General features: G+C 39.6%; 1 protein-coding gene across 1 annotated transcript in view; it reads left to right on the top strand.

Annotated features, from left to right (window-relative positions):
- The window catches only part of CDHR3 (cadherin related family member 3), a gene marked incomplete at its 5' end in the record, with an annotated part of 104,345 nt that overhangs the window by 53,283 nt on the left and 24,675 nt on the right, over nt 1-26,387 (top strand). Inside the window, 5 exons of the mRNA XM_027838885.1 lie at nt 15,558-15,726; nt 17,671-17,773; nt 17,918-18,016; nt 22,206-22,432; nt 25,080-25,251. Of these exons, the coding sequence (XP_027694686.1) occupies nt 15,558-15,726; nt 17,671-17,773; nt 17,918-18,016; nt 22,206-22,432; nt 25,080-25,251 (770 nt within the window). The remainder of the gene's footprint in view (nt 1-15,557; nt 15,727-17,670; nt 17,774-17,917; nt 18,017-22,205; nt 22,433-25,079; nt 25,252-26,387) is intronic.

Below are 26,387 nucleotides of genomic sequence, written 5' to 3'. Positions count from 1 at the left end.
TTGCGTTCCTCACCTCTCTGTCTTGCTCCCTACGTAGCATACTTCATCATTAGGCCTTTGGAAATGTGGGTGGTCATTGCATTGATAAGAGTTAAGTCTTATAAGGTTTTTTATTAGTGTTATTGTTTTTGTATAAATCATTCCCCAGGTTCTACTCACTTCACTTTGCATTATTTCTTATACAAGTTTTCCCAGGTTTCTCTGAAACCCTCTGTTTCCTCATTTCTTATATCTCAATAATATTTCATTTCTTTCACATATCATAATTTTTCTAACCACATGCTAAATGACAGGTTTTGCCTTTTTTTCTAGTTCTTTGCTACAAGAAGAACTACTCTCAATATTTTCATACATATAGGTCTTCTCCTTTTTTTGTTTTATCCCTTTGGGGTAAAGCTTGATAGTTTTACTTGTGATTCAAAAGGTGTACCTGGTTTAGTGACTTCTGAGTTATAGATCCAAATTGCTTTCCAGAATTGTTAGATCAATTCACAGTTCTACCAGTGGTACATTGGTGTGACTCTTTTCCCCAGCCACTCTGACAATTGTCATTTTCCTTTTTGGTCATCTTTGGCAATCTGATGAATGTGAGGTGGAATTGTATTTCTCTCATTATTAGAGTTTAAGAGCATTATTTCCATATGGTGTTGCTAGCTTAGATTTTTTCCTTTGAGAATTGTCTGCTCTTATCTTTTGACCGTTTATTTATTGGGCAATGACTATTATTCTTTTTTTTTTTTCTTGGACTAGGCAATGGGGTTAAGTGACTTGCCCAGGGTCACACATTTAGTAAGTGTTATGTGTCTGAGGCCGCATTTGAACTCAGGTCCTCCTGAATCAAGAGCCAGTGCTCTATCCACTGCGCCACCCACCTGCCCCTCAATGACTATTATTTTTGCACATTTGTTAGAAGCATGATGGCTATTCTATTCGAATCAATTCCTTATATACTTTTGCTATCCACACCTTTATTGGGGAAAAAAAAACCTGATTCAAAAAGATTTTTTTTCCTTAATAACTATTTTCCTTCTAGTTTTAATTGCATTAGTTTTATTTGTGCAAAAACTTTCCAATTTTATATAATCAGCATTTCCAGTTTATCATCTGTGATACTTTCTGTTCTTTGTTCGGTTAGGAACTCTTCTATCCATAGTTACCAAAGGTATTTTCTTTCTTGTTCCTCTAATTTATTTATGATATGCTCTTTTATATCTAAGTCACATATCCATTTGATGAATTTTTGTGGCATATAATGTGAGATGGTGACCTAAGCCTAATTTTTCCTAGACTTATTTTCCAGTTTTCCTAGCTGTTTTTGTCAAATTGTGAGCCCTTAAACCAGTCGTTAGAGTCTTTGGATTCACTGAGGTATAATACGGTTTGTTGGTGTATTCTCAGTATTGTGTATTTATATTGTGTTTATTCTATTTGTGTATTCTCTGTATAGCCAGTGTTCTCTCACCTCACTCCTCCCCGAGGGGTTGGGGTAACTTCTGCTAATGTCTTCAATTCCAATGTGTTCGCCTCACTGTTAGCCACCAGTGACTACAGCTATCCCTTCCACATTGTGACTTTCCCAGTCAAAGTTTCGATATATGGCAGGTCAGCATAAGAAATTAAATGGGAATTTTAGGGGAGTTTTGTGGAAGCCGCAGACTACACAGGAAGGCCAGCACATAACAGAACCTATGACCAAATACTTAACCCAAATTTGACAATAAGGTACTATAAACACTCCATAAAAGAAAAAGAAAAAAAATTCAGACTTCTCTGGTACAAAGGGAGGGCCAAAAAATTTTACACAGATTTTCCAGATCATAAGGGTGGAGTCCCCCTAATCCCTGGGATTTGGAAGGGATAACTGTAGTAACCATATTCTACTTAACCAGACAACTAACTTTAACAAAGGGACATTTACTTCCAATGTATAGCAAAAACAAAAAGACAAACATTTTCCTCAACCTCTGGGAGTACACTCTCCCCTATACCACCTCAGTGACTGGGGAGAATGGGCTCTGATTTAACACCATTTCTTGATATTATTGGTGGCACTAAATTCAGATCCAGATGGAGAGTCCTCATATCAGCTACTAATCCAGGTCACTCCTTGCTCCCCAGGGCTTCAGTGCCAGGCTAGCTGCAAAACCTGGCATGGATTTCATTCCTGGATTCCCTCACTTTTGGTGGTTTGCTTTCTCGACCTTTTCAGACTAACCAGTTCCTAGCCATCTTCAGTGTCCTTCACCTAAAATGGAAGAACAGATACCAAGACAAAGTACTGAGATCTATGTTTTTTTAATAGCACTTTATTTTCCCCCAGTTACATGGTCAAGAAAATTTTTAGCGTTCATTTTTATAATATTTTGAGCTCCAAATTTTTCTCCTTCCCTTCCCCTCTTCTGAAAATGATAGGTGGTTTGATATAGTTTATATATGTACTATCATATAAAAAATATTTCCAGATTAGTCACAGTTGCAAAAGAAAAAACAGATTTAAAAAACAAAACAAAACCATGAGAAAGGGGCAGGTAGGTGGTGCAGTGGATAGAGCACCGGCCCTGGAGTCAGGAGGACCTGAGTTCAAATTTGGCCTCAGACACATAATACTTACCAGCTGTGTGACTCAGGGCAAATCACTTAACCCCAATTGCCACACACACACACACACACACACACACACCAGACAAAAAACCACGAGAAAGAATAAAGTAAGTGAAAAAAGAATGCTTCAATCTGCATTTCACTTTGCATCAGTTTGTGCAAGGTCTTTCCAGGATTTTCTGAAATGTGCCTGTTCATCATTTCTTACTGCACGATAGTATTGCATTATATTCACATACCATAGCTTGTTCAGTCATTCACCAATTGATGGGCATCTCTTCAGTTTCCAATATTTTGCTACCATGAATAGAGCTGCTATAAATATTTTTGCACTTATAGGTCCTTTTCCCTTTTTTATGATCTCTTTGGGATACAGTACTGAGGCCTATGTTGACATGCACACGTCAGACTAAGATGGGGGGGGGCACAAAAGGCCTCTCTCCTTAGAGCATTCTTTCTCTTCTCTCACTAGAAGTCACAGAGCAGTTACAAGTCAGCCAAACAGAAGGGGCTGCTCCAAGAGAAAGGGCAAGGCTGATGAGTGCATTTGAATACCTTCCCCAGTCAGTTCTGACTACACGGTTCTTTTTTTTTTTTTAACTGATTGAATAGTCAATCAAAGAGGCTCCTATTAACCACCTGCTTGGCAGACCCAAACCAGTTACAGAATGTCTACACGTGCCACAAATCTCTCCAAGGTACTTCAATCACCCGTTACTGTGGCTCTCCCAGAAGCAGGTTCCCCAGCCTCTTCAGTGTGGAGAATTGCATCATAAATCAAATCAAGTGAAAAAGCATTTAATAAGCACTTAACTAAATGCCAAGCATTATACTAAAAGTTGGGGATACCACAAAGGCAAAAAAGAGTCCCTACTCTCAAGGGACTCACAGTCCATTAGGGGAGATAACATGCAAACAGCTATGTAAAAACAAACTCTGCAAGGATAAATTGGACATCATCTTGGAGGGAAGGCACTATGATTAGGACTAGGACTAGGAAAGGCTTCTTGCAGAAGAAGGGATTTTAGCTGAAACCTAAAGGAAGCCAAAGAAGGGAGAAGGCACAAGATAATGAAGGAGAGAGTTGTAGGCAAGGGGAACGACCAATGAAAATGTTCAGAGTCAGGAGACAGAGTGTCTTATTCAAGGGACAGCAAAGAGGCCAGCATTTCTGGATCAGAATATGTGGAAAAGGAAGCCTAAGAAGACTAGAAAGGTAGGAAGGGACCAGGTTATGAAGGGCTTTAAAAGTCAGAGAATTTTATATTTGATCCTCTGATATGGTTTATATTTCATATTTGACATCAATTTTATAATTGATAGGGAGCCATTGGAATTTATTGAATTTGGAGAGTGGTGATGTCATCACACTTGTGTTTTAGGCATGCCAATTTGGGTAGCTATGAGCTCTTCCACCCAGCGTACACTTGCCTTCCCCACCACCTCCTCTCTCTCTTAAGGGTTTAAACTGACCATTTCAAAATTTGTCAGGAATGATGATATTGCTGCCTTCATTGTTGACAATGGTTCCTGAATGTACAAAGCTGGCTTTGCAAGAGAGGATGCCTCTTGGGCTGCCTTCCCTTCCATTGTTGGGCAACTCAGACGTCAAGGTGTGATGGTGGGTATGGGCCAGAAAGACAATTAATTACATGGACAAATGAGACCCAGAGCAAGAGAGATATTCTGACCCTGAAGTAGAGTGTTGGACATGGTATTGTCACCAACAGGGACAACATGGAGAAGATCCGGCATCATACTTTCTACAATGAGCTCCTTGTGGTCCCTGAAGAGCACCTTGTGTTGTTCACAGAAGCCCCCCTGAACCCCAATACCAACAGAGAAATAATGAGATGATAATGAGTTCAGTTTTGGATATGTTGAGTAAAAGATGTCTATAAGACATCCACATTGAGATGTTTAATAGGCAGTTAGAGATGTGAGACTGGAGGTCAGAAGAACTGGACAAATAGAAATCAGTCTTCCATTACATTTAATTCTGTAGGTTGTGTACCTGATCTGCTCCACTGATTGGCTTCTCTACTCTTTAACCAGTTCCAAATAGTTTTAATGAATACTGGTTTGTAGTATAGTTTTAAATCTGTTACTGCTAGGCCCTTTTTCTTTCCACTTTTTTCGTTACCTCCCTTGAGATTCTTGATTTTTTTTCTTCTAGTTGAATTTTGTTATTCTTTTCCCAAGATTTATAAAGCAATCTTTTGAAAGTTTACTTGTTATGACACTGAAAAAGAAAATTTATTTAGGTAGTATTGTCATTTTTTATTATATTGTGGTGTGCCCTAACCATAAGCAATTAGTACTTCTCCGATTATTTTGGTCTGTCTTTATTTTTGTAAAGAGTGTTTCGTAGTTGTGTTGATATAATTCTTGTGTGTGATTTGGAAGGTAGCATCCTAAATATTTTATATATTCTGCAATTATTTTGAATGATATTTATCTTTCTCTCTTCCTTTTTAGTTTTGTTGCTAGTGTACTGAAAGTTACAAAGTCAAGAATTCTTTGGTCAAGCAGCTTCCGTAGGATCTTAAAATAGTGAGACTTCTGACATTTTGAAAGAAATCTCTACCAGAAGCAAAATCTTTTAGGAAAAAAAAGTCTCTTCTATGGTTCTTATTGAGGCAGTCCTGTCTTTTTTACTTCCTTCTGGAATAAATCTCTTCTTTGAACTAATCTCAGTGTAACACCGGTTTCATTTAACTCTAACAAAGAAACTATAGGTACTATTACTGTATTTTTAAGAGCCAAATGAAATATTGTGGAAAAGGTAATTTGTGCTGGCAGATAGAATATGCAGCTGAAAATATCTTGCTATGAGTTAATTCCCTATAAGTCAAGAACAGACGGGATTTTTTCTTTTGATCTGTGAAGATCTACGAGGTAAATATGGAGAGAAACTATTAAAAATGATAGCTTGAGAGAAATCGAGGAGATTGTTTCTTGACATGGCTAGAAAGAAGCTGGAGAAGAAAGAAAAAGGAGGTGGAGAAATCCTTTTTGATCAAGCTATTTCACCTTTATCTCATGAAAAGGAGTTTTTTGGTGGGGTGGGGAGGCAATTGGGGTTAAGTGGCTTGCCCAGGGTCACACAGCTAGTAAGTGGCAAGTATGTCTGGGGCTGGATTTGAATTCAGGTCCTCATGATTCTAAGGCTGGTGTGCTTCCTAGCTGCCTCATGAAGAGAATTTTTAAAAGATTTTGCTTGGTATTTTTAAAGAAATTAAATGGTGTGAGACTTCATTTTCACAAATGAAGAGAAACAAATTGCTGATTTTAGTGAGGGTTTGAGATGACATTTCTGGATGTGACATTTCTTATATCCAAAATATTGCAAATGATTATATATATATATATATATTTATGTTAGCATTCATTTTCTTTATTAATAAATTGTATATTTTAAACAACCTTAATATTTGTTAAATTATAGGAAATTAATGGATTTACTATATAGAGAAATAAGAGTAATTACTATTGGGAAAGGAGGTCTCTCCAGTTTACTAAATACATAATGCTTAAGAAAGTAAAATGGGTGGCCAAACTAATTAATTACTGAGAAAGAGGTCACAATTTTTATTAATTTCTTCATATCTAATATTGCTTACATAGTCTTTAAACTGAAAGGTACAGTTTAAAATAGGGAATTTAGTATAAGATTAAAACAATTGCATTTTGTGTGTAACTCTTATGTTAAAGTATTTCTACTATCAGGAAAGGAGTAGGTTATACTTTGGGGGCTTCCCATGTCTCTATTCATTGCCCTCATAGAGGTAGAACTGGGAAACTTTAGTATTTGGCTCTTTTCAATATTAATCATCAGCTTCTTTTCCAAACGCTCAAATTTGGAGAAGGGTGAGGTACATGCCATCGCTATTTTCCTGTCTGTTATTGAAGTCACTCTGAAGATGCTTTCAATGAGAAATAATAATATAATATAATAGGTAACTGGCCAGGAAGTACCTAGTCCTTATTAGCATGTGCAGCATGCTCTGCCTGAAGCAATCCCCATCATGGACTTCGGAGCATGACTGATTCCTGTCCTCTTACCCTATGGCAAAGAGAGGTTTTTTGATCAGCTACTAAGTGGGAACTGGGTATGGCCTTAGGCATTTTGGTCCCCACCCAGTCCATGGTCCATAATAAGCACACAACCCTGCTGTTGCTTCTGTCTTTGTTGTGTTAATTCTTTCCTCCTTTTAGTTGTAGGAATATTGGAGATAGCTATGACCTTCTGACCTTCAGAGGGCCAGATGAGCAACCTTCCATTAAATCCAGAAGCTGGAGTCCACAGTAGAGTTTGCTAACAGCTGAACCCAGTGAGGCACCAGCACAATATTGAGAATAAACTATCTTAATTCATCACAGCAGTAAATCATCCTGGTAGCCAAGATGCCATACCCTGCAGCAAGGGAACAATTCATCCAATGGCTATTCTGCATTTGGAAATGAGCTTAGCATGAAATTAATTAAATTAGATAAATTAAATTAATAAATTAATTTAATTTTAAAAATTAAATATGTTATAAAGGAAATTAGCAAATGCTTTATAGTAAACACTGGTTTGAACCCACTCTTCCCAGGTTCCAAGGTGATATAGAGGAGATCATGCCCCTATATAGGAGAGCTCTCCCCATAGAGGGGAGAGCAGGTGGAGGTTTTGTATTTCAGATCTTGCCATATATTTTCAGCAAATACATCTCTGTAAAGGATAATTGGTGTTATTGGTGATATTATGACATTAATCACAGGGTCAATCAATGACATAATGGTGATAATAACTGTAAGTGGTGATATTGGGGACAACACTAAATGCGGGCTTGAGTGAGAACACCACTGCCTTTCAGGTGTACCCCATAGAATCTAGCTGTCCTCTAGAGAAGTCCTTATCTTCCCGCACTGGCTAGCCAGTGCAAGTGGAAGTTGGGATAGGGACCCCCAGAATCTATATGAAGACTACATTTAGTACATGAGATTTTATTCCAATACTCTTATTTAATTGAAAAAAAAATAATCACTCTGTCCATGTGCTCAACAGACTACAGAATGTGAATTATAAGAGAATAACAGAGGGATTGCAACTTGTCTTTAGACCATTTCTTTATGGACTCCACCAACAAAGATAAGAAGGAGACAATCAACCAACATTTATTAAGTGTTTATTCTTACGCACTATGCAAAATTAAGCATTTATGCTTATGCACTATGCAAAATACTAGAGAAACAAAGACAAAACTTGGTAGTTTCATAGTCTCTGTCCAGAGATAATCTACTTTCAGCTATAATTGACAAATCCAGTGGCATATACCAGTTGTCAGCCACAAATGAGATAACATACATACGGCACTTTGCAAACCTTGAAGCGTTAAAACTATCTATTATCCTTATCATAAATGCTCTCAGAAGTGAGGTCTATTTATTCCAAAAGTATTTCTGTACATTTTAAACTGTTAATTGTGTGATCTGAGAACATTAATCAATCCTCTTCCTCCTCTTTTTTTTTTTTAAATATGAAGTACTAATCTTTCTACAACTCAATAACATCTTGCCTGGAGAAAATCAAGGTATTTTTAAGTATTGCCTTCATCCATTGGTTTTATTTGATCTCTGTATTCAAATCTTCAGTCTTTATTCTTTCTTGGCACATATTGAGAAGGGTATGGGCTATAATCCAAATGACATTTTGCTATCAGTGGAGAAAGTTTCCACAAGATGAAGTAGCTGTTTAATGTGTTTTTCAGCAGAACCATATAACTTGTTGTTCAGTCATTTTTTAGTCATGACAGACTCCTCATGACCCCTGTTAGGGTTTTCTTGCCAAAAATACTGGAGTAGTTTGCCATTTTCTTCTCCAGCTCATTTTATAGATAAGGAAACTGAGGCAAACAGTTAAGTGATTTGCCGGGTCACACAGCTAGTAAGTGTCTGAAACCAAATTCAAACTCAGGAAGATAAGACTTCTTGACTCCCAACCCAGCATTCTATCCATTGTGCCACCTGCCTGCCTCCATATAACTTGATGTCATACACAGAGATCAAGTCATTAATACAGTGCTTTGATATGACTTCCTTTTTTGACTTGGAAGCCGTACTTAGTTCTATTCCCAAGCAAAAGTAAAAGGTTTCAGGCCAAGGTGAATTGTAACAGGATTAAACTATCTCTCTGGAAGATGCCACCTTTTATTTCAATTTTTCTTGACATTGTGTTGGAGGTATGTTTTGATTAGAAAACAGCTTTCTACATAGACATCAGATCTTCCAGCTTTCTTTCAATGCTTGGATCTATTTTATGTATTTGGTTGTCTGTTCTCAAAGAGGACCAAAATGACATTATTATATTGGAGTCAAGGTGCAGTATGTCCAACTGTGGCTGATCAGACCAATATGAACTTGGAAGGCTCTACCACAGGTTAGGCACAAATAGTCCACATGAACATTTTATAACAATGCATGACGAAGCTATGGATGCAGAACTAAGCCAAAGGCTTTGTAAAAATAAGGGGGGTATAAATGTTAGAGCACTTTTGAGTGGCTTGATCTATAATCATCAAATTAATAATGAATTGCTCTTTACATCCATGAGACTTCTTGGCATACCCTTATTGCTTCTCAATTGATATGTTGTTTTCTTGTAAGTGTTTGTATTTTTGAGCTATATAAGCTAAAAATGTTTAGTGTGAAGTATATAAACAAGTTAATTGGCTTATATTTGGAGGAGGTCATTGGTGTGTTCTCATTACTTGGAGATAAATAAGTGATGCTTTCTATTAAGAAAGATGAAGGCAGGCTTGCATTAGAGATAAAGAAAAGTAGAAAATCACTTTGCTAGGAATTCATATGCCGCCGTGAAGCATCTCAGTCAATGGATATACCACTTTCTAATTGTGCAGGGGAATTAAAATTACTTCCCTATACATCGCTCATTATATTACTATAGTACACAAGGTTTATGTATTACACCTATTCAGACTTTCTTTTTTTGTTATGTTGGATTTCTTTCAACCCTCTGACTGACCAGAAATACTCTACTTCTTCTTCTCTAATTTCTTTGCTTCTCAAACCTCTGTTATATAGTTTTTGATTGATATTGAATTATTTATTTTGAGTTTTTTTTTGTGCTGCTTTGACTTCTTCTATTGCCTTATCCTTTTGGGTTTTAATTTTGGTTGTCTATTACTGGTATTAATAATTTCTGATATACTTTTATTTTCCAGATTCCATTCCGCATGTTTCTTTTTGTTTGGGTAATATGGTGTTCAAGGCTTTACAGACCAGATGTTGATGGAAGCTTTCAATGTCGCTTCACAGGTCTTTGCTAGTTCTTGGTAACATCATCACCCGTGGTAGTATTTGACATCAGTCCTTAGGAGTATCACTAGCTAGCTCTATCTTTCTTCCTATGGTCCTTACTATAGCAATGACTATGGGTCTTGTACATGAACTGGTCTTTAAAAGTTTTTATACTCTCAATCAAATGTTGCTTGTTCCTGATGATACTAGCAGACATCAGCTTTTTTGAATTGCTTTCCTGTGATATAGCTGGGCTATTAGTCATGTTTCTGTCATCAGTAGAAGAGGAGGGGGGAAGGGAATAAGACTTTAATAGTGCCTGCTATGTGCCAGGCACTGTGCTAAGTACTTTACAAATATTATCTCATTTGATCCTTACAACAGCCCTGGGAGATAGATGCTATTATAATCCCCATTTTATAGTTGACGAAACTATAAGTTTCCACTCAATAAGTGACTTGCCTAGCGTCACACAGCTAGAAAGTGTCAGAGGCTGGATTTGCACTCAGATCTTCCTAAATTCAGGTCCACCACTCCATCCACAATGCTACTTAGCTGCCTAGATATTTATTACTCATATCCCTATCAACACTAAAGAAGGTTTTTGAAATTCCATTCTAAATATGCCCATTCCCTTTTCAAAATCATTTGAGGCACTGGCATTATTTTGTCCATCTGTTTCATTATTAGGTAGCACTTCTGGAGTTTTTGTTAAGGATAGATTTTTAGTGCCTTCAAATTCTTCAGATTTTCTTGCTTTAGATTTAGGTAATGCTCTAATTTCCTCACTTATTTTATCTAACCTCGGTTTAAGAAGGGAATTATTTCTTCAATTACTTGTTTTGCCACATAGAGCTGAGTGTACCAGTTACAAAAAGCGATACGGAGCCATGCTGATGAGTGGTAATATCTGTTTCCAGTTTTGTCATAATGTAACACTGCTACATAATGAAAACATTCACATCTTGAGTACTGAGTTTCGTGCACACCTACTTTTCCTGCTTTGTCAGTGCCATCTGCACCAAGGCGTTTCCAGCAGATGGGGTATTGGTGTTACTGAGCTTTTCCAACACACCTTGCCTGCTTGTGGTTCCAGGACTTGAAGGAGCATCACTTATTCCACCGTCCTCCGTGTCAAGGCAGCTCTAGATAGCACAGCGGATAGAGTATTGGACTTGGAGTCAAGAAGACCTGAGTTCACATCCTGCCTCAGATATTCCTTAGTTGTGTGACTCTGGGCAAGTTATTTAACCTCTCTCAGCCTCAGTTTCCTCATCTGTAAAGTGAGTATAAAAGTAACACCATACCTCTCATGGTTATGAGGATGAAATGAGATTCTATTTGCAAAGCATTTTGCAAACCTTAAAGTATTATATAAATTCTACTATAATAATAACAATAATGGTTATTATTATTATTATTGTAATTAATTAAACTGATCGTCACAATGATTCCAAGGAGGGCCAGCTTGCACCCCTCTAGCTCCCCTTCTATTTCTTAGATTCATACAAATAATCACATTGCACTGAGCAGACTGCTAACCCGATCAGTGGTATCACCAAAGCCTAAATGGCTGATGTTTCACAATTCCTTCTAGGCTTTCATAGTTACTGTAGATGTCTCAAAGCACAGTCAGTCCCTGCTATATATCATATACCTTTACTTTGATGTTGCGTGGATGACGGGTTGGGCTTTGAAGGAGCTATTACTATCATCATCACCATCATTATAGTTATTATTACTAGTAGTGGTAGATGGCACAGTGGATGGCATGTTGGACATAGAGTCAGAATGACCTGAGTGCAAATCCTGCCTCAGTCACTGACTAGCTATGTGAACTATGTCAAGTTACTTCTCTCAGCCTCAGTTTCCTCATCTGTAAAATGGGGATGATAATAGCACCTATTTCCTTGTGATGAACAAGTGGGATAACCTATATAAAGCACTTTGCAAACCTTAAAGTGCTAGGTCAATGTTGACTATTATTGTTGTTTTTACTACTACTACTACTACCACTAATACTATCCACCTGCTATGTGTAAGGCACTATGCTAGGCACCGGCATCCAAAGACAAAACAAAAACAATCTTCGCCCTAATAGAACTTAAAGGATTGTCAAATGCATCCTATAAGTCTCTTCCAGAATATGTAATCACAAGGGAAGTGACTGGCATCTAGATGAGGAGAAGGGTAGCAGAATGAGGCTTTTTTTCCATTATGGTTGGAGTGAAATCCTTCAAGGAATTTGTCCAAGGGCATCCAGTGAGTGGAACAGTCAGGATTTGAAACCAGGCATTGCAACTTTCGATACAAGATGATTTCCACTCTTGTTTATGTTAATTATAAGTTATTAGCAGATCTGCAATGTTAAGAAACACAGGAGTGTACTGGAGCGAGCCTGAAGTGGCTTTTGAGAGCTGATGGTTAAATTTTCAGTGTGAGCATTTACACCTTGAAAATCAACTAATGCTACAAATTAGGGCCTGTTTTATTGGTTGTCTGGACTTAAGAAAGTAATGAAGAAAATGTTAATCCTTCAGATTACACTGAAAAGTGTGCCCTGTGAATATTTTATTTCCAGAGATATGGTTATTAAACATTTACCAGCACACCCCTGATATTGCCTCACATTTCTCCCACTCTTGCTGCCTCCTGCAATTCTACCCTTATCTATATCCAAGTTGCAAGTCTTATTTGTTTATTTGAGTAAAAAGAGGATGACAGCAGGGATACTTAAAAACAAACTCCCCCTCTGCAAGCTCTCGGATGAATCTTGGCCCTCGAATATTTATTCCTCTATCACGAGACCAGAGAAGTGTCCTTCTTTCTGAGAGAGTGTTCAAGAGCTGGCAGAATGGCAAGTGAGATGTGAAATCAAGCCGGGCGAGAGCAGCTGGGATTGTCGAGGTCGCCCTGGTTCCGTGCCAGAGAATCAGGAAGCTCCCATCGATAAGATAAGAAGAGCATAAACCTCATTCTGTTCCCAGCCACTTGCTTCAAGCTCTCGGGAAGGTCTCCAGAGTTTGACAGCTCTTATCCATGACGGAGGGTCTACTCCTGTGCCTAACGGGTGATGAACAAGCATTACTGGTTGGAGGCATCAAAGGCTTTGCCTGACAGCTCGTGTTCTGGTCGTAAATTGTCAGGCATTTGGGTGAGAGCACATCACAAGCTGTTCGTGAGCAAGAGCAGAAACTAATGACAGCCTATTCTGCAATGCAGCCTGGTTCTTTCACCTTTGGATGGCAAATAAACCAAGGTCATGTTTGCAAGGTAGCCAAAGCAGCTGCTTTCAGTGGCAGGTGACATGATGGATGGGGACAATGTGGTTTTAAATGATGCCAGTTTGAGATTAAAAATAGCACGTGGCAGGGAAGAAACCAAAAGCCGTCCCCAGCATGGCCCTGAAGGACAATATGACAGATCTTCTCTCCATGTCCCTGAACTTTTGGATCCCAAACTTGTGGGTCTTCAAATGCTGCCACCTTAAACCTCTCTCAGATCTGCAAGAGTGGCACACCTCCCTTGCCTCCTGGACAAGGTCTTGGACTACTCCATCTCTAGCTTTATTTTTCTAAACAGAGAACTGTTTGGGTTTTTGTATTGTTGTGGCTTTTTTTTTAAACTTTAGAAGAGAACCTGCTGCAGCTGATAAATCAGCTAAAACCATAGTAGTGTGGATGCTCAGCCCAGGACTCAAAATGCATAGACACCAGTTTGTAAGAAAACACAAAGGCATTTTGGCCGAGCAAGGCATCAGGCAACCTCAGTTATCCATGCTAGCTAGGGTGGCTTCTTTCCAGAAAGTAAGACCCGTCTCTTCTCAGCAGCCAACAGCCGTCCTTGCTGTCAGACTTTGCTCAGCTTCTGGTGAGCTATTTCCAAACTTATCCAGGAGGACTGTGGAGATGATGAAGGAGAAACGTTTGGCCCCAGAAGTAAAAGAGACAGTGATGGTCTAAAGATCCTCCATTATCATCTCCATTTTAGAAATATAGAAACTCACTTCGATACAACTATAATGTTTCTCGTTGTCTCCATCATCTTTTTTCCAGCTTGTTGATCTACACTCCATTTTGAGGGTTCATCTCAAACAGTGACTTTGAACAAAGCTGTACTCATTGTATTTCTCTAACAATAATAGCTCACATTTATGTAAGCATTTTTCAAAACATTCCTACGCATAACTCTCTTGTATCCTTTTGACACAATGGGTCCAGGTGTACCTTGAGAGATTTCTCATTTTTCTGCCTTCTTGTCCCCACCAAGATGATCTTGATATCTCTTAGCATTTCCTCCCAAGGAGATTCACTGGCTCCCTTTACAAGCACATAGGATCAAAGGATCAAAAGATAAAGAATTTGATTGAGAAGGTAACAGATTTGGAAATAGAGAAGACATTTTTGAGCCCGTGGAAAGCAATAAGCAACCGTTCCCTCACAGACCTGTACCATATCTGTGACTTACAGTACTACCCTGTCTAGGGCTCTAGCAAGGAAGTGGCCAGGGCATTTTTATCTTCCACATAATTGCTCCCCTCTGTCTCTGCTTGCTTCTGATTGATCACTTCCTTCCACTGATCACTATTCCCCGTGGCACTATTCCCTCTGCAGTTCTACTATAGCTCTCCTTAAGCAAGACAATCTTCTGTGGTTCCTGTTTCCTGATACTCTCAGCAGCTCCTCTGAGGATGGGCATTCTTATGTCAGCTTTTTTCACTGTCCTCCACAGTTAGTTTTGCTATTCTCCTCTAGCTCCAAGAGGTGGCATTCATAATCGTTCTCCAGGGACCAACTCTCTAACAACTAGTGTTTATGGGAAGAACCTACAGTTATGCCTACAATTCAGAAAAATACATTATTTTTAAACCTCGTACAAAACCTGAATCAGAAAACACAACTCTTGACAACACAGCTTGGGGTCAGGAGGCCCTTCTCTGATGTCAGAGTCCTTGAAACACACCAACACCATATTGTAGAGAAAGTGCTAGATTTGGAATTAGAGAATCTGTAGGTTTGAATCTACCTACTTCCTGTTTGACATTAGGCAGATTTATTCTCTTTGGGCCTCAGTTTTCTCATGTGTAAAATGATAGAGTTGTACTAGATCTAAGGATCCTATGAAGCCAGATCATACCAATGATAAATAGTAGCACTGCAAATCTCCCCAACAGGCAAGAACTCTCAGATGTCTGATGTGCACCCTAAAGTCTTCTCTTCTCCAAGCTCAACAGCCTCAGTTCCTTAGCACAGTACCTAGCAAGACTATACTTAATAAATGCTTTTCCTCCTCTCTCCTCTTTTCTTCCCTTCCTTTCTCCTTTCTTTCTTTCCCTCTATCCCTCCCTTCCTTCTTTCCTTCTCTTTTCCCTTCCTTTCCCCCTTCCCCCTTTCCTTCTCCCTCTTTTCCCCTCCCCTCCCCTCCCCTTTCCTCTCCTCCCTTCCTCTCCTCTCCCTTCCCCTTTCCCTTCCTTTCCCTTCCCTTCCCTTCCCCATACTACCTAGTATACTCCTGGACCCACAGTAAATACTTAATAAATGCCTGTTAAATATAAACAAATTGAAGTTGAAGTATCCCACACATGGCTAGTGGCAAGTGCCTAGGAGCCATTTGTCAATTGGGAAAAACACTGAACCAGATCTTTTCAACAGCATATCTGTGCCTGAACAAACCAAGAAAATGGTGCTTCTGGATCTAGTGGACCATTGCTTTGATAATGATGCTGAAGCACCAAACAACCAGTTCAATTTCACTAATCTATCTGGAGTAGGAAGCAATGGAAAGTTTTTTCAGGATTCAGACGGCTCTGGGAAAATTTTGGTAAGCCAATGATCTCTGTTATTAAAGGAGAATCTTGGGAATGTTGCTATAGATTGTAGGGTATGTTGGCTACCCCCAGGAAAGACATGTACCAGCTAACTGCTGCAGCAAGAGAATGTGGCTGATATAGCTCATTTTGAAAGACTTCTGACATTTCCTCATTATTTTATCAGGCTATGGGAACAGTTTGTTGCATGTAGTAACATACAATGATGCTGAAGCTCTAAGGGCTTGTATGATATACTATTTTTAAAAATTTGTGACTCCATGGTCATTCAGTAGGTTTAAGTGTTTCTATTTTTTCAAAAACCTTGATCTGAAGCATAAAAGTACAAGGGGAGAACAGATTTAAAAGCACTAAAAGATGACCTCAGAGGTCATCGAAGGGCTTCTTAAACTTTTTCCACTCCAGACCCCTGTTTGAGTTTTGGCAGCTTTGGTTGGCAGTTGCATGGTGTGATGGCGTGTGCAGTGCAAAGTGCACATGCTTTGTGTTCAGAACCAAGCCTGCAGTGAAGTTGCAACCAGATTCATTATGCTTTTAATTTTTCATTAATTTTTGGTCATTGCTCATTCAGAAACCTTTTACTGTTGCCAGATTTTTCAAGACCCCATTTAGGGTCACAACACATAGTTAAAGAAGCATTGATCTAGGCCCAGTTCCTCATTTTTCAAGTGAGGAAACTGAGGCTTAGAGAGTTTGTCCAAGGTCATGTAGATAGTAAGCAGAAGAGTCAGAACTTGAACTCTGGTCCTCTGACTCCAAATCCAGTGTTCCTTTCTTTGTTCCATGCTGTTTCCTAATGGTACAGGATGCTAGTGCATTTTTAATATAAGCAGTAGAAACTCTATTGAAAACAATGGAAAGATGGAGTATGGGCATTCCCACTCCTCACCTAATGAGCAGGCAAAGTCAAAGGGAATAAGCAGAACAAGGAACAGTATATGCAATGAATGTAAAAAAAATTAGTGGAAACACATAAACAGAAATGAAACTGAATGATGTTTTATTGTAAGGATCAAGTTTGGCCAAGAAGAGATGAGAAGGTGTATGAACTCTGCTCATTGGAATGGTAGAGTCTGTGGGTCTGGCACATTGAAAATATTATCTGACTCGGTTAATTTGTTAATTCGTTTTGCAGAACTGCTCCCCCCCACCCCCCTCAACCTTTTTTTTATGCTTTGTTAAAAAGGATGACTCTTTGGGAAGGAAATGAAGATGAAACAAAATATATGTATACAAAAATTTATTTGAGGAAAACTGGAGGGAGCGGTGGAGTGTTGTCATCCCATTTTGAACTATTAATCTATAGTTTGGGATGGGGAAAAAGAATTGAATCAATTTTTTTTTTAGCCTTGAGCCATTCATAACTATTCAGCACTTAAATTGAATCAGAATCTGGAAAGGAACTAGGAAGGGGGGGGTGGAGAGATAAAGAAAAAGGAAGGGGGATAAAAAGAAAAGAAGGTGAGAGGGAATTTTATATTCGAAGACCAAGTTAAGTCTCTAATGGAAAAGAATGGCATAGGCCAAAGAAGGAAATATTAGACTCAGAGGCAGGAAATCCTGGGTTCAAAATCTACTTTTTACAGAGTACCATGGCCAAGTCATCTAAATTCTCTCAGTTTCCTTATCTGCAAAATAGGCGTAATAATATCCATAGTAGCTAGCTCACAGTTTTGCTGTGAGATTCATATGAGACAATGTATGTAGGGGGTCCCAAAATAGTGCTAAAAGTTTGGGGGTATCCTACACATAAGATATTTTGTATACTTGAAAGTGTATAAATAATTTGGAAGATGTCTCTTTGTCTTCTTCCCCATTCACCATCACCCCACCCTTAGCACTTCAATTTTTTGAAAGGAAGGATAATGTTGCTAATGTTATTTACAGTGTGTGAATTTTTCCCAGTATGACCTAAGATCCATTGATTTTTCATCTAGCTGATGGGTGATCTGGATTATGAAGATTCAAGTAATCTAGCAGTTGGGAATGAATATGCTTTAATAATCCAGGTGCAGGACATTGCATCTCCTTACTATAAAAGTAAGTGTACCCTTGACTTCTTACCTGACAGTTGTTCTGCCATGACAGCAGAAATAAATAGGTTAGTTGACACACATGTATTCAAAAGAAGATGCCAGAAGAGAACTTTAAAATTTCAGAATATTCTCTCTGTTCCTTTTTCAGATACCATCTACATTTATATCCATACAATTCCAGAAAATGAACATCTTCTACAGTTTGATAGTGCTTCCTATGTATTTGAAGTTTTAGAATTGAAGTCAGGTGAGTAAAGCAGATAGGGAATAAAATGATGGCAGTCAGTGGATAGAGCACTGGGATGGGAATCAGGAAGACTCATCTTCCTGAGTTCAAATCTGGCCCCTGACATTTATTAGCTGTGTGACCTTGGGCAAGTCATTCAATCCTATTGGCCTCCGTTTCCTCGTCTGTAAAATGAGCTGATGGCAAACCACTCCAAGATCTTTGCCAAGAAAACCCCAAATGGGGCCACAAAGAGTTGGACATGACCAAACAACAAAAATAAAATAAAATGATAGTGCTATTGATAGAAATCTAGAGCCAAAGGATGTATTCTTTTGGGGGTGGGGGAAAGGGAACAAGCACCTACTATGTACCAGGCACTGTGCTATTATCTCATCAGGATTACTAGATCTAGTGGTGGGGGTAACCTCAGAAGCCATGGAGTGAATTTTACAGAGGAGTAAAGTGAGGCCCTTAGAGGCTAAGTGACTTGCTCAAAGTCACACAGCTAATCAGCATCAGAGATGGGATTATCACCAAGATCTCCTCAGGCCAAAGTTAAGGCTTTTTTCCACTGTCTCTTCAGAGAGGGCATGCACTGGTAAGCACATAAGTCTCATTTTACATAGTTACTCACAGTTGGGAAATGCCTGTTGTACCGCTTAATTTCCAAAATTGACACGGCCGCCCAAGTGTCATTTACTGGAAAATTTAGTTTCTCTCACCTGTTTACTGAAAAAACATGAGATTCCCTTTGATGCCTATTTGCTATTTATGCATCCCAAGCTCTCCTGTCATCTCTGCTATCTACCTCTCAGATTTTTACTTGGCTCTTCTTTTTAAAAAGAAAAAAAAAAGGTCTCCTTTCATAACATTCCTCTGATATAGATTAAAAGTAGAATATAATGGGGCAGCTAGGTGGCACAGTGGATAGAGCACCGGTCCTGGAGTCAGGAGGACCTGAGTTCAAATCTGACCTCAGACACATGATACTCACTAGCTGTGTGACCCTGGGCAAGTCACTTAACCCCGACTGCCTTGCCAAAAAAAAAGGAATATAACCTCCTTGAAGGCAAGGCTTTTGCAGTTGTATTCCTAGCATTTGGCACTTAATAAATGCATTTTCATTCTTTCCTTCATTCATAAGGAAACTTCCTTCATGTTCATCTTTCTTGAAGTTTCTTAAATTCTCTGCTTAGCAACAATCTTAGCAACAAACAAGCAAACGCTATCTCCCATTTTAAGAATGAACTCTCAAGTTAGTATTCTGATTGATTTCTTCCCATCTCTCCCAGTTTAAAATTTAATGTACAAAAATAACCCTAGAGTGACAGCTTCAATCTTAGTTACAAGAGCAGTTCTTTGCTTAGGTTTCTGCCATCTCTCTCTACCTTGGACCTCCAACAACACAGTTCTTACAAACACAAACTACTTATGGCATAGTACCTCTTCACTTCATTTTCTCTCCCTGCTGGCTCTCTTTCTCTGATATTCAGCTTACCAAAAGAAAGGAAAACAAAATCTTTTCCAATCCCTATGCCTTAGCTTCAGGGAGTTAATAGGGCATGCGTCTAGAAGTCTTTTGGAAAAATTGTATTTTATTCAGTTTAGAGATGGAAGGAGGAAGCTGCCATATCCTGCTTTCTGGCCAGCCCCTCTCACCTCCTCCAGCTAACTTGTCTGACTTTCCATTTGAACTGTATGTATCTTGTATGTAGATGGTTGTTTGCATGTTGTCTCCCCATTTAGACTGTAAGCTCCTTGAGGGCAGGGATGATCTGTTGTCTTTCTTTGTATCCCCAGCATTTAACATAGTGCCTGGTACCTAGTAGGCACTTAAATGTTTGTTGACTGACTCACTGACTAACTTGGGAATTGGTCTAGTATGCTTTGTGAAGGTTGTTTTTAAAAATATACTCCCAAAGATTATCATAACAAATGAATAACATAGTGAGAGAGGTTTTTAAAAAGAGTATAAGGGCAGCTAAGTGGCATAGTGGATAGAGCACAGGTCCTGGAGTCAGGAGGATCTGAGTTCAAATTCAGCCTCAGACACTTATTAGCTATGTGACCCTGGGCAAGTCACTTAACCCTGATTGTCCCCCCCCCCATAAAAAAAGAGTACAGACAGCAGAGTATAGCGGATAGAATATTAGACAGAGTCAGAAGGCCTGAGTTCAAGTCCCAGATCTGCCATTTACTAGCCAGGTAACTCTGGGCAGGGACAGCTAGGTGATGCAGTGGATAGAGCTCTGGTCCTGAAGGCAGGAAGCCTCATCTTCCTGAGTTCACACCGGCCTCAGACACTTACTAGCTGTGTGACCTTGGACAAGTCACTTCAGTTTCCTTATCTGCAAAACAAGCTACAGAAGGAAATAACCAACCACTCCAGTATCTTCGCCAAGAAAACTCCAAATGCGGTTATGAAGAGTTGGACATCACTGAAATGACTTAACAACAACAAAAACTCCAGGCAAATGATTTTTACCTCAGTGAGATTCAATTTTCTCATCTGTGTAATGTAGCTGTGGATACTTCCATATGATATAAAATGGCTGGCCTATGTGTGGCATGGATATGTAGCTATCTGATCTGAGATCTGGCCTGCCTCATTTTTTAAGGAAGACTAGGGTTTCTGCCTTTGTGGGGAGCAAAAGGAAGAACGTGGCCAAATGATCAGTTCTCCACTCCTCTCTCTCCAGGAGGGAATTAGGCTCAAATCGTGTCTGTCGACCACACATCAAATATTTGTAGTCTAGGAGTCTGATTCTTTTGAAGTTCATGATAAACATCACTCTCCGTGATCACTCTAAACGGGAAGGTGACACTTAGCTTACTCTTGGCCACCTAGGGAGTTAACTTTGTCTTCATGCTGGTTCCACACAAAACAGTCTCAGATATCAAGCAAACACATTTATCTAAGCAAGCGGTAAGCAGAAATTGGGGGAAGTAATACACATTAGTGCAGAGGAAAAAAGACAAATGAGTAGGTGAGTAAAATAAAATCTCACCTCAACCAAGGGGAGAATGGTCTCATCAGGAAAGTCCATTCATAATTTCTCTCATATTTTAACTTACATCAGCCTCTCGGATTGCATGTGCAGGGGAATCAAGGGACATGTCAAGGGCTACCTTCCCACATCTCTGTGGCTGCAGAGAGATCTCCCATCTGACATTCAAAAGTTTGCTCTCTGCCTGTTCCTTTCCTAAGTCTTTCTGTCTTAAGAAGCATCTCAGCTTAGAGTTCTCTCAGCCAATCAGGAGCCAAATCCTTCCTTCTGTGATACAATGTCACAAGTTTGTTCTTAAGGGAATTGCCCCAAGTCTGGGAAGATTAAGATTACATTATGGTGTGGTGTAGGTTACATTATATAGTGTAGCGGATAGAATATTTGGCAGAGTCAGAAGACCTGAGTTCAAGTGCCAGAGGTTACATTCCTCCTCTGGGCCAAAATTTTTTGCACTCCCTTAAAAAAAAATAATTCGGGGTAAGTTTAAAACCAGTAAACTATACAGCATAAACACAAAGTGAGGTGAAGAGAAAAACTATAAACGAAGAGCTAAAGCCATTGCAGAAGCCGGCAGACTATCCTCTGAGGTCAATAAATGGAGGTGATAAGGATTAGGACTCTAGCACCCCATGGATCTTAAAAAGAAGTCCCTGAAATCCTTAGCCCTACAATGACAATACTAATGAACGTCTTTATGTTGCTAAGAAGTTTGCAAAGTAATTTAGATACATTATGTCTTTTGAGCCTTTTAACAACCCTATGAGGTAGTTACTACAAGGTCATAGTCAGTTCACCAATGAGAAAACTGAGGATCATAGCAGTTATATGACTGGCCCAGGGTCACACTGCTGATACATTCCAGAGCCAAGATTTAAACCCAGGTAGAACTCTGAGCCTGGAGTCAGGAAGACCTTAATCCACTGGAGAAGGAAATGGCAAATCGTTCCAGTATCTTTGACAAGAAAACCTCATGGACAGTATAATTCACAGGGTCATGAAGAGTGGGTGGTGACAACAGCTGAACAACTTCCTAATGCTAGCACTCTAGCCACGGTTACAATACTGCCTCCCTCTGGTGATTGGAGACATATCTATTCCAGCACATATTCTTTCCTTCTGCCCTCCCCTCTGCAAAAAATAAAAATAAAAATAAAAATTGTTTTAAAAAGTACTCATCTGAAATGCTTTGTTCCTTTCAGTTCAATCACGCATTGGGCAGGTTCATGCAAGGGATGAAGACTACCCACAAAGTGATATCACCTACTCCATTCTCACTGGGGGCTCCACTGTCCAATACATGGGCCTATTCTGGATTAACCCCAAAACAGGGGTGCTCCAGCTTGTGACGAAGGCCGACTTTGAATCAGTCCCGCAGCACATCCTTACAGTACAGGCTACTAACAGAGAGGAGAGCAGCACAGCCACTGTGAGTAATGAGAGCCTACCTGTCGGGTTTTCCTTAAGCTTTTCGAACATCATGGGCTGAAAAAAGTTAGGGGCAGAATCTCTGAGCTCAGCAAGAAGTCACACTAATAGCTAAACATAACCTGTAGCTCTTGGACTAGGTACAGTTTTGAGGAATCAATACATTTCCCATACCATTGCAGGGTTTCCAGGAGAGTGAAAGTAGCCAGCGGCAAGATCCCTGTCACATGGTAGAAATGGAAAAAATTAAAGTCTCTATGCCCAAGGGCACATCTTGAGTTAAGATAAGAGCTAGGATCAATGGGCAGACTGCCTAATTCCCAAGCTACTGCCTTCATCCATTAATAAATTCTAATGCACAACATACATTCCCATGCACAGTGAGCCTGATTGCATTTCCTAATTGCTGTAAGACCCAAAAAGTGACAGGTATAGTCACCTACTTGTGATGTAGTAACGACATTTTTTCACCCAGGATAAAAACAGCTGAGTGAGCAAAGTGGGAAAGTATTGTGGATATGGTTGTTGCAAGAGAGGAGGCAGTCTGGCCCTTGCCCCTTTAGGAGTTGGGTGGAAAAGTGGACCCAGAAAAGAGGCACCTCCAGGACAGGACCCAATGGAGTGGGGGTGGGGAGACATGACTGTTGATCTGCAGCTCAGGTGATAGTACTCTGGGGTGGTGGCCACATGGCAAAACAGGCCAGCAGAAAACAGGTGAAGTAGGGATTGGTGATCAACCTAGGAAAGAATGGTGTCCTTTCAGGAAGGAAGTGCATTCCCTTCTCTCCCTAACCCATGTCAATCCAATCCAATCCAATTTAGTCAACATTTATTAAATTCCTACTATGTGCCAGGCATGCAGTGCTCAGTGCTGGGGATACGATGAATAAATACAAAGACAGTCCCTGCCCTCAGGGGGATCATAATGAGGAGACAACACATAAAAGGAGGCAGGAAAGCCTCGGGGTGAGGAGGATATCAGGAGGGACCTGGTGAAGAAAGAATTGGAACCAGACAGGGTAGCAAATACAAAGTGGAGTGATTAGCTGAGAGTTCAGTTTCTGACCTTTATAAAGGAAGGCATTGGGAGGAGTTTAGTACTCAATCCTCCAATCAGAGGGAGATGAGGCTAAGGGAGTGGTGTCAATCAAGGATTAAATTAGCAGCATGGTAGAGTTTAAAAGTGATGAGCTTTTCCTGGAAGGGGCATCCTGTTCCGTGGAGTTGAAACCAGGCAAGGCAGCAGATGCAGAGTGGAGTGCGGACTCTAGGACAAGACCCTTTTTGTTCTCTGCTCTCTACAGCCGTGCCATTAGCAGTGCACAGTTTCACAACTCTCATTCTTATTGTTTATATGCTGCAGCAGGATATATCCTATCTGGAAGCATGTCTGGAAAAGGGGGCAACCACTGGATCAGTTGCACTGTCAGTAATTAAAACTAGTTGAAGATAATGGAATGACTACTTACAGGGAACCATTTCTCCCCCTATTCTATCAGCAAACTCAGAGAAGTGTGAAAGAAACATAAACTGAACTAATAGCTAGTCTGGTCAAGTGGAGAGAACATTTGGGAAGAAGTCAAGAAACTGAGTTTATTTCTCAGCTTTCTTCCTAATTTTCTATGAGATTTTGAGCAATATGGAATTCTTCATCCTAATTTCTCTACCTACTAAGCAGAAATTAAAATTTTAACTAAATGCCAACAAAGTCCAGCCCCAGGAATAACTTGTTTTGAATCAATGGGTTTTAAGGTGTTTTTATTTTTTTTTAAATGAAACCAAAGACTCAAAATTGCTGGCTTGGCCAGGGATAGATAGTATTAAATCAGAGGCTAACTGGGGATTGTGTAGAGTTTTCTAAAAAATCAATAGATGCCTGATTGGGGGACTGAGTAAGCTAAAATTTTATTTCAGTCCTAAATTTAGAAATAGTCAAAATGCCTAAATTACAAAGTTAGACTAAATTTGCCCATATTTCACAGATGGATGTAGGTAGGTACTAGTGGCTCAAGGTAGAAACTGAACTGAATGACCTGCCAGTATATACTCCAAATTACCAGCCCTAGAAGGAAACAGTGAAGGAGATCAGAGTATGGCCACTGTCTGAGCCTGCCTAGCTTAGCTGATTAGAGTCCCAAGGTAATGAAATCAAAGTCCTGGATTTGATCTCAGTGGGACCAGTTGGGTCCAGTCTGCTGTGACCACATAGACTATATTGCTAACTCAGGCTTCTCACTGGCCACACACAACAGGAGGGAAGAATGTAGTATGGGCAATCTACAGCCATTCCAGGGGAAACAATCTGGCATCATTTTTGTATATCTAGAATTTAAACAGCACTTTGAGGTTTGCAAATTGTTTTTTTTTTTACCAGTATCATCATATTTTATTTTCACAACAAACCTGGAAGGTATATGCTATTATCATACCCATTTTATAGATGAAGAGACTGGGGCTGACAGATGTGAAATGGCTTGCCCACGATCAGACAGCTAGAAAGTGTCTGAGACGGGATTTGAGTTCAGTGTATCACCTTGCTGTGTCATATAGATGTATATTTTAAAATGTCTAATTGTTATGGCAGAGGAAGATGGTTCTGTGGAGGTGATTGGGAGTCCCTCATCTAACTGGTGATCTTCTTTCTCTAGGTGACTGTGAACATTCTTGATGAAAACGATGAGAAACCAATATGTGAACCAAATTTCTATTTCCTGACAATCCCGGTGGACCTCAGAGTTGGCACAAACATTCAGAATTTCAAACTAACGTGCATTGACAAAGATTCCCTCCCCACATCTTTCCGCTACTTCATTGGTCAAGGTATAGAGTTTGTCTCAGAATCACAGAATCTCGGCCAGGACCTCATCCACCATCTAGTCCCACTCAAATAAGTATTGACTCCATAATGTACCCAACGAGTAGTCCTTGTCTGCTTGAAACCCTCTAGTTAGGAGGAATACGTGCTCTTCTCAGGCATTGGGGTTGGTCTAATGGATAGGAAGTATTTCCCTGCTTAAGACTAAGTCTGTATCTCTGCAACTTGCACTTTTTAAATTCTGTCCTCTGGGGTTGAGGAGAGCAAATTGACAACCCTTCAAATATTAAAAGACAGCTATCATGCCCTCCTTAAGTTTTTTTTTTTTCTCCTGGCTAGACTTATGCATTTCCATATATAGGCTTTAAATGGCAAAACTCAAAGCCCTTTTCCATTCCACTGGCCTGTCGAGATACCCTCTGGCTAATCCACATCCTACCTACAATCAAACAGAATAGTCTGATAAGGGTAGCATAAAGTAGTAGCATCACCTTCCTGCTCCTGGATACCATGCCTCTCTTAATGTAGACAAGTATCACATTAACTTAGCTGCCATATTGATTAATCACGTATTCCACTAAAATCCCCAGATCTTTTTCAGATGAATTGCTATCTTGCCATGATTCTCTGATTTTGTACTTGCGTCATTGGTTTTTTTGAACCAAAATATAATGTTTTACATATATCCCTATTAAATTTCATATTATTCTATCCAGCCTGATATTCTAGCCTATCCAGATGTTTTTGAATTTTGATGTTGTTACCTAGTGTGTTAGCTGTCCTTTCTACTTTTGTGTCATCCACAAATCTGATCTAAATTAGTATGCAACCAATGCATGGTTTTATACAAATTAGCATATACCCTGTTGGCCTCAGCTTCCTCATCTGTAAAATGAGCTGGAGAAGGAAATGGCAAACCATTCCAGCATCTTTGCCAAAAAAAAACAAAAAAAAAAAACTCAAATGGCGTCACAAAGAGGATGTGATTGAAAATGATTGAACAAGAAATATGTATGAGAGACAGAGAGAGAGAGAGAAAGAAGGAGAGAGAGACAGAAGGAGGAGGAGAAGAAGAAGGAGAAGGAGGAGGAGAAAGAGGAGGAGGAGGAGGAGGAGGAGGAGGAGGAGGAGGAGGAGGAGG

The sequence above is a fragment of the Vombatus ursinus genome, unplaced genomic scaffold (assembly GCF_900497805.2).
Source record: "Vombatus ursinus unplaced genomic scaffold, bare-nosed wombat genome assembly UNPS02014830.1, whole genome shotgun sequence".
In the NCBI taxonomy this organism is placed as follows: domain Eukaryota; kingdom Metazoa; phylum Chordata; class Mammalia; order Diprotodontia; family Vombatidae; genus Vombatus; species Vombatus ursinus.
This window is presented reverse-complemented; position numbering and strand designations above follow the sequence as displayed.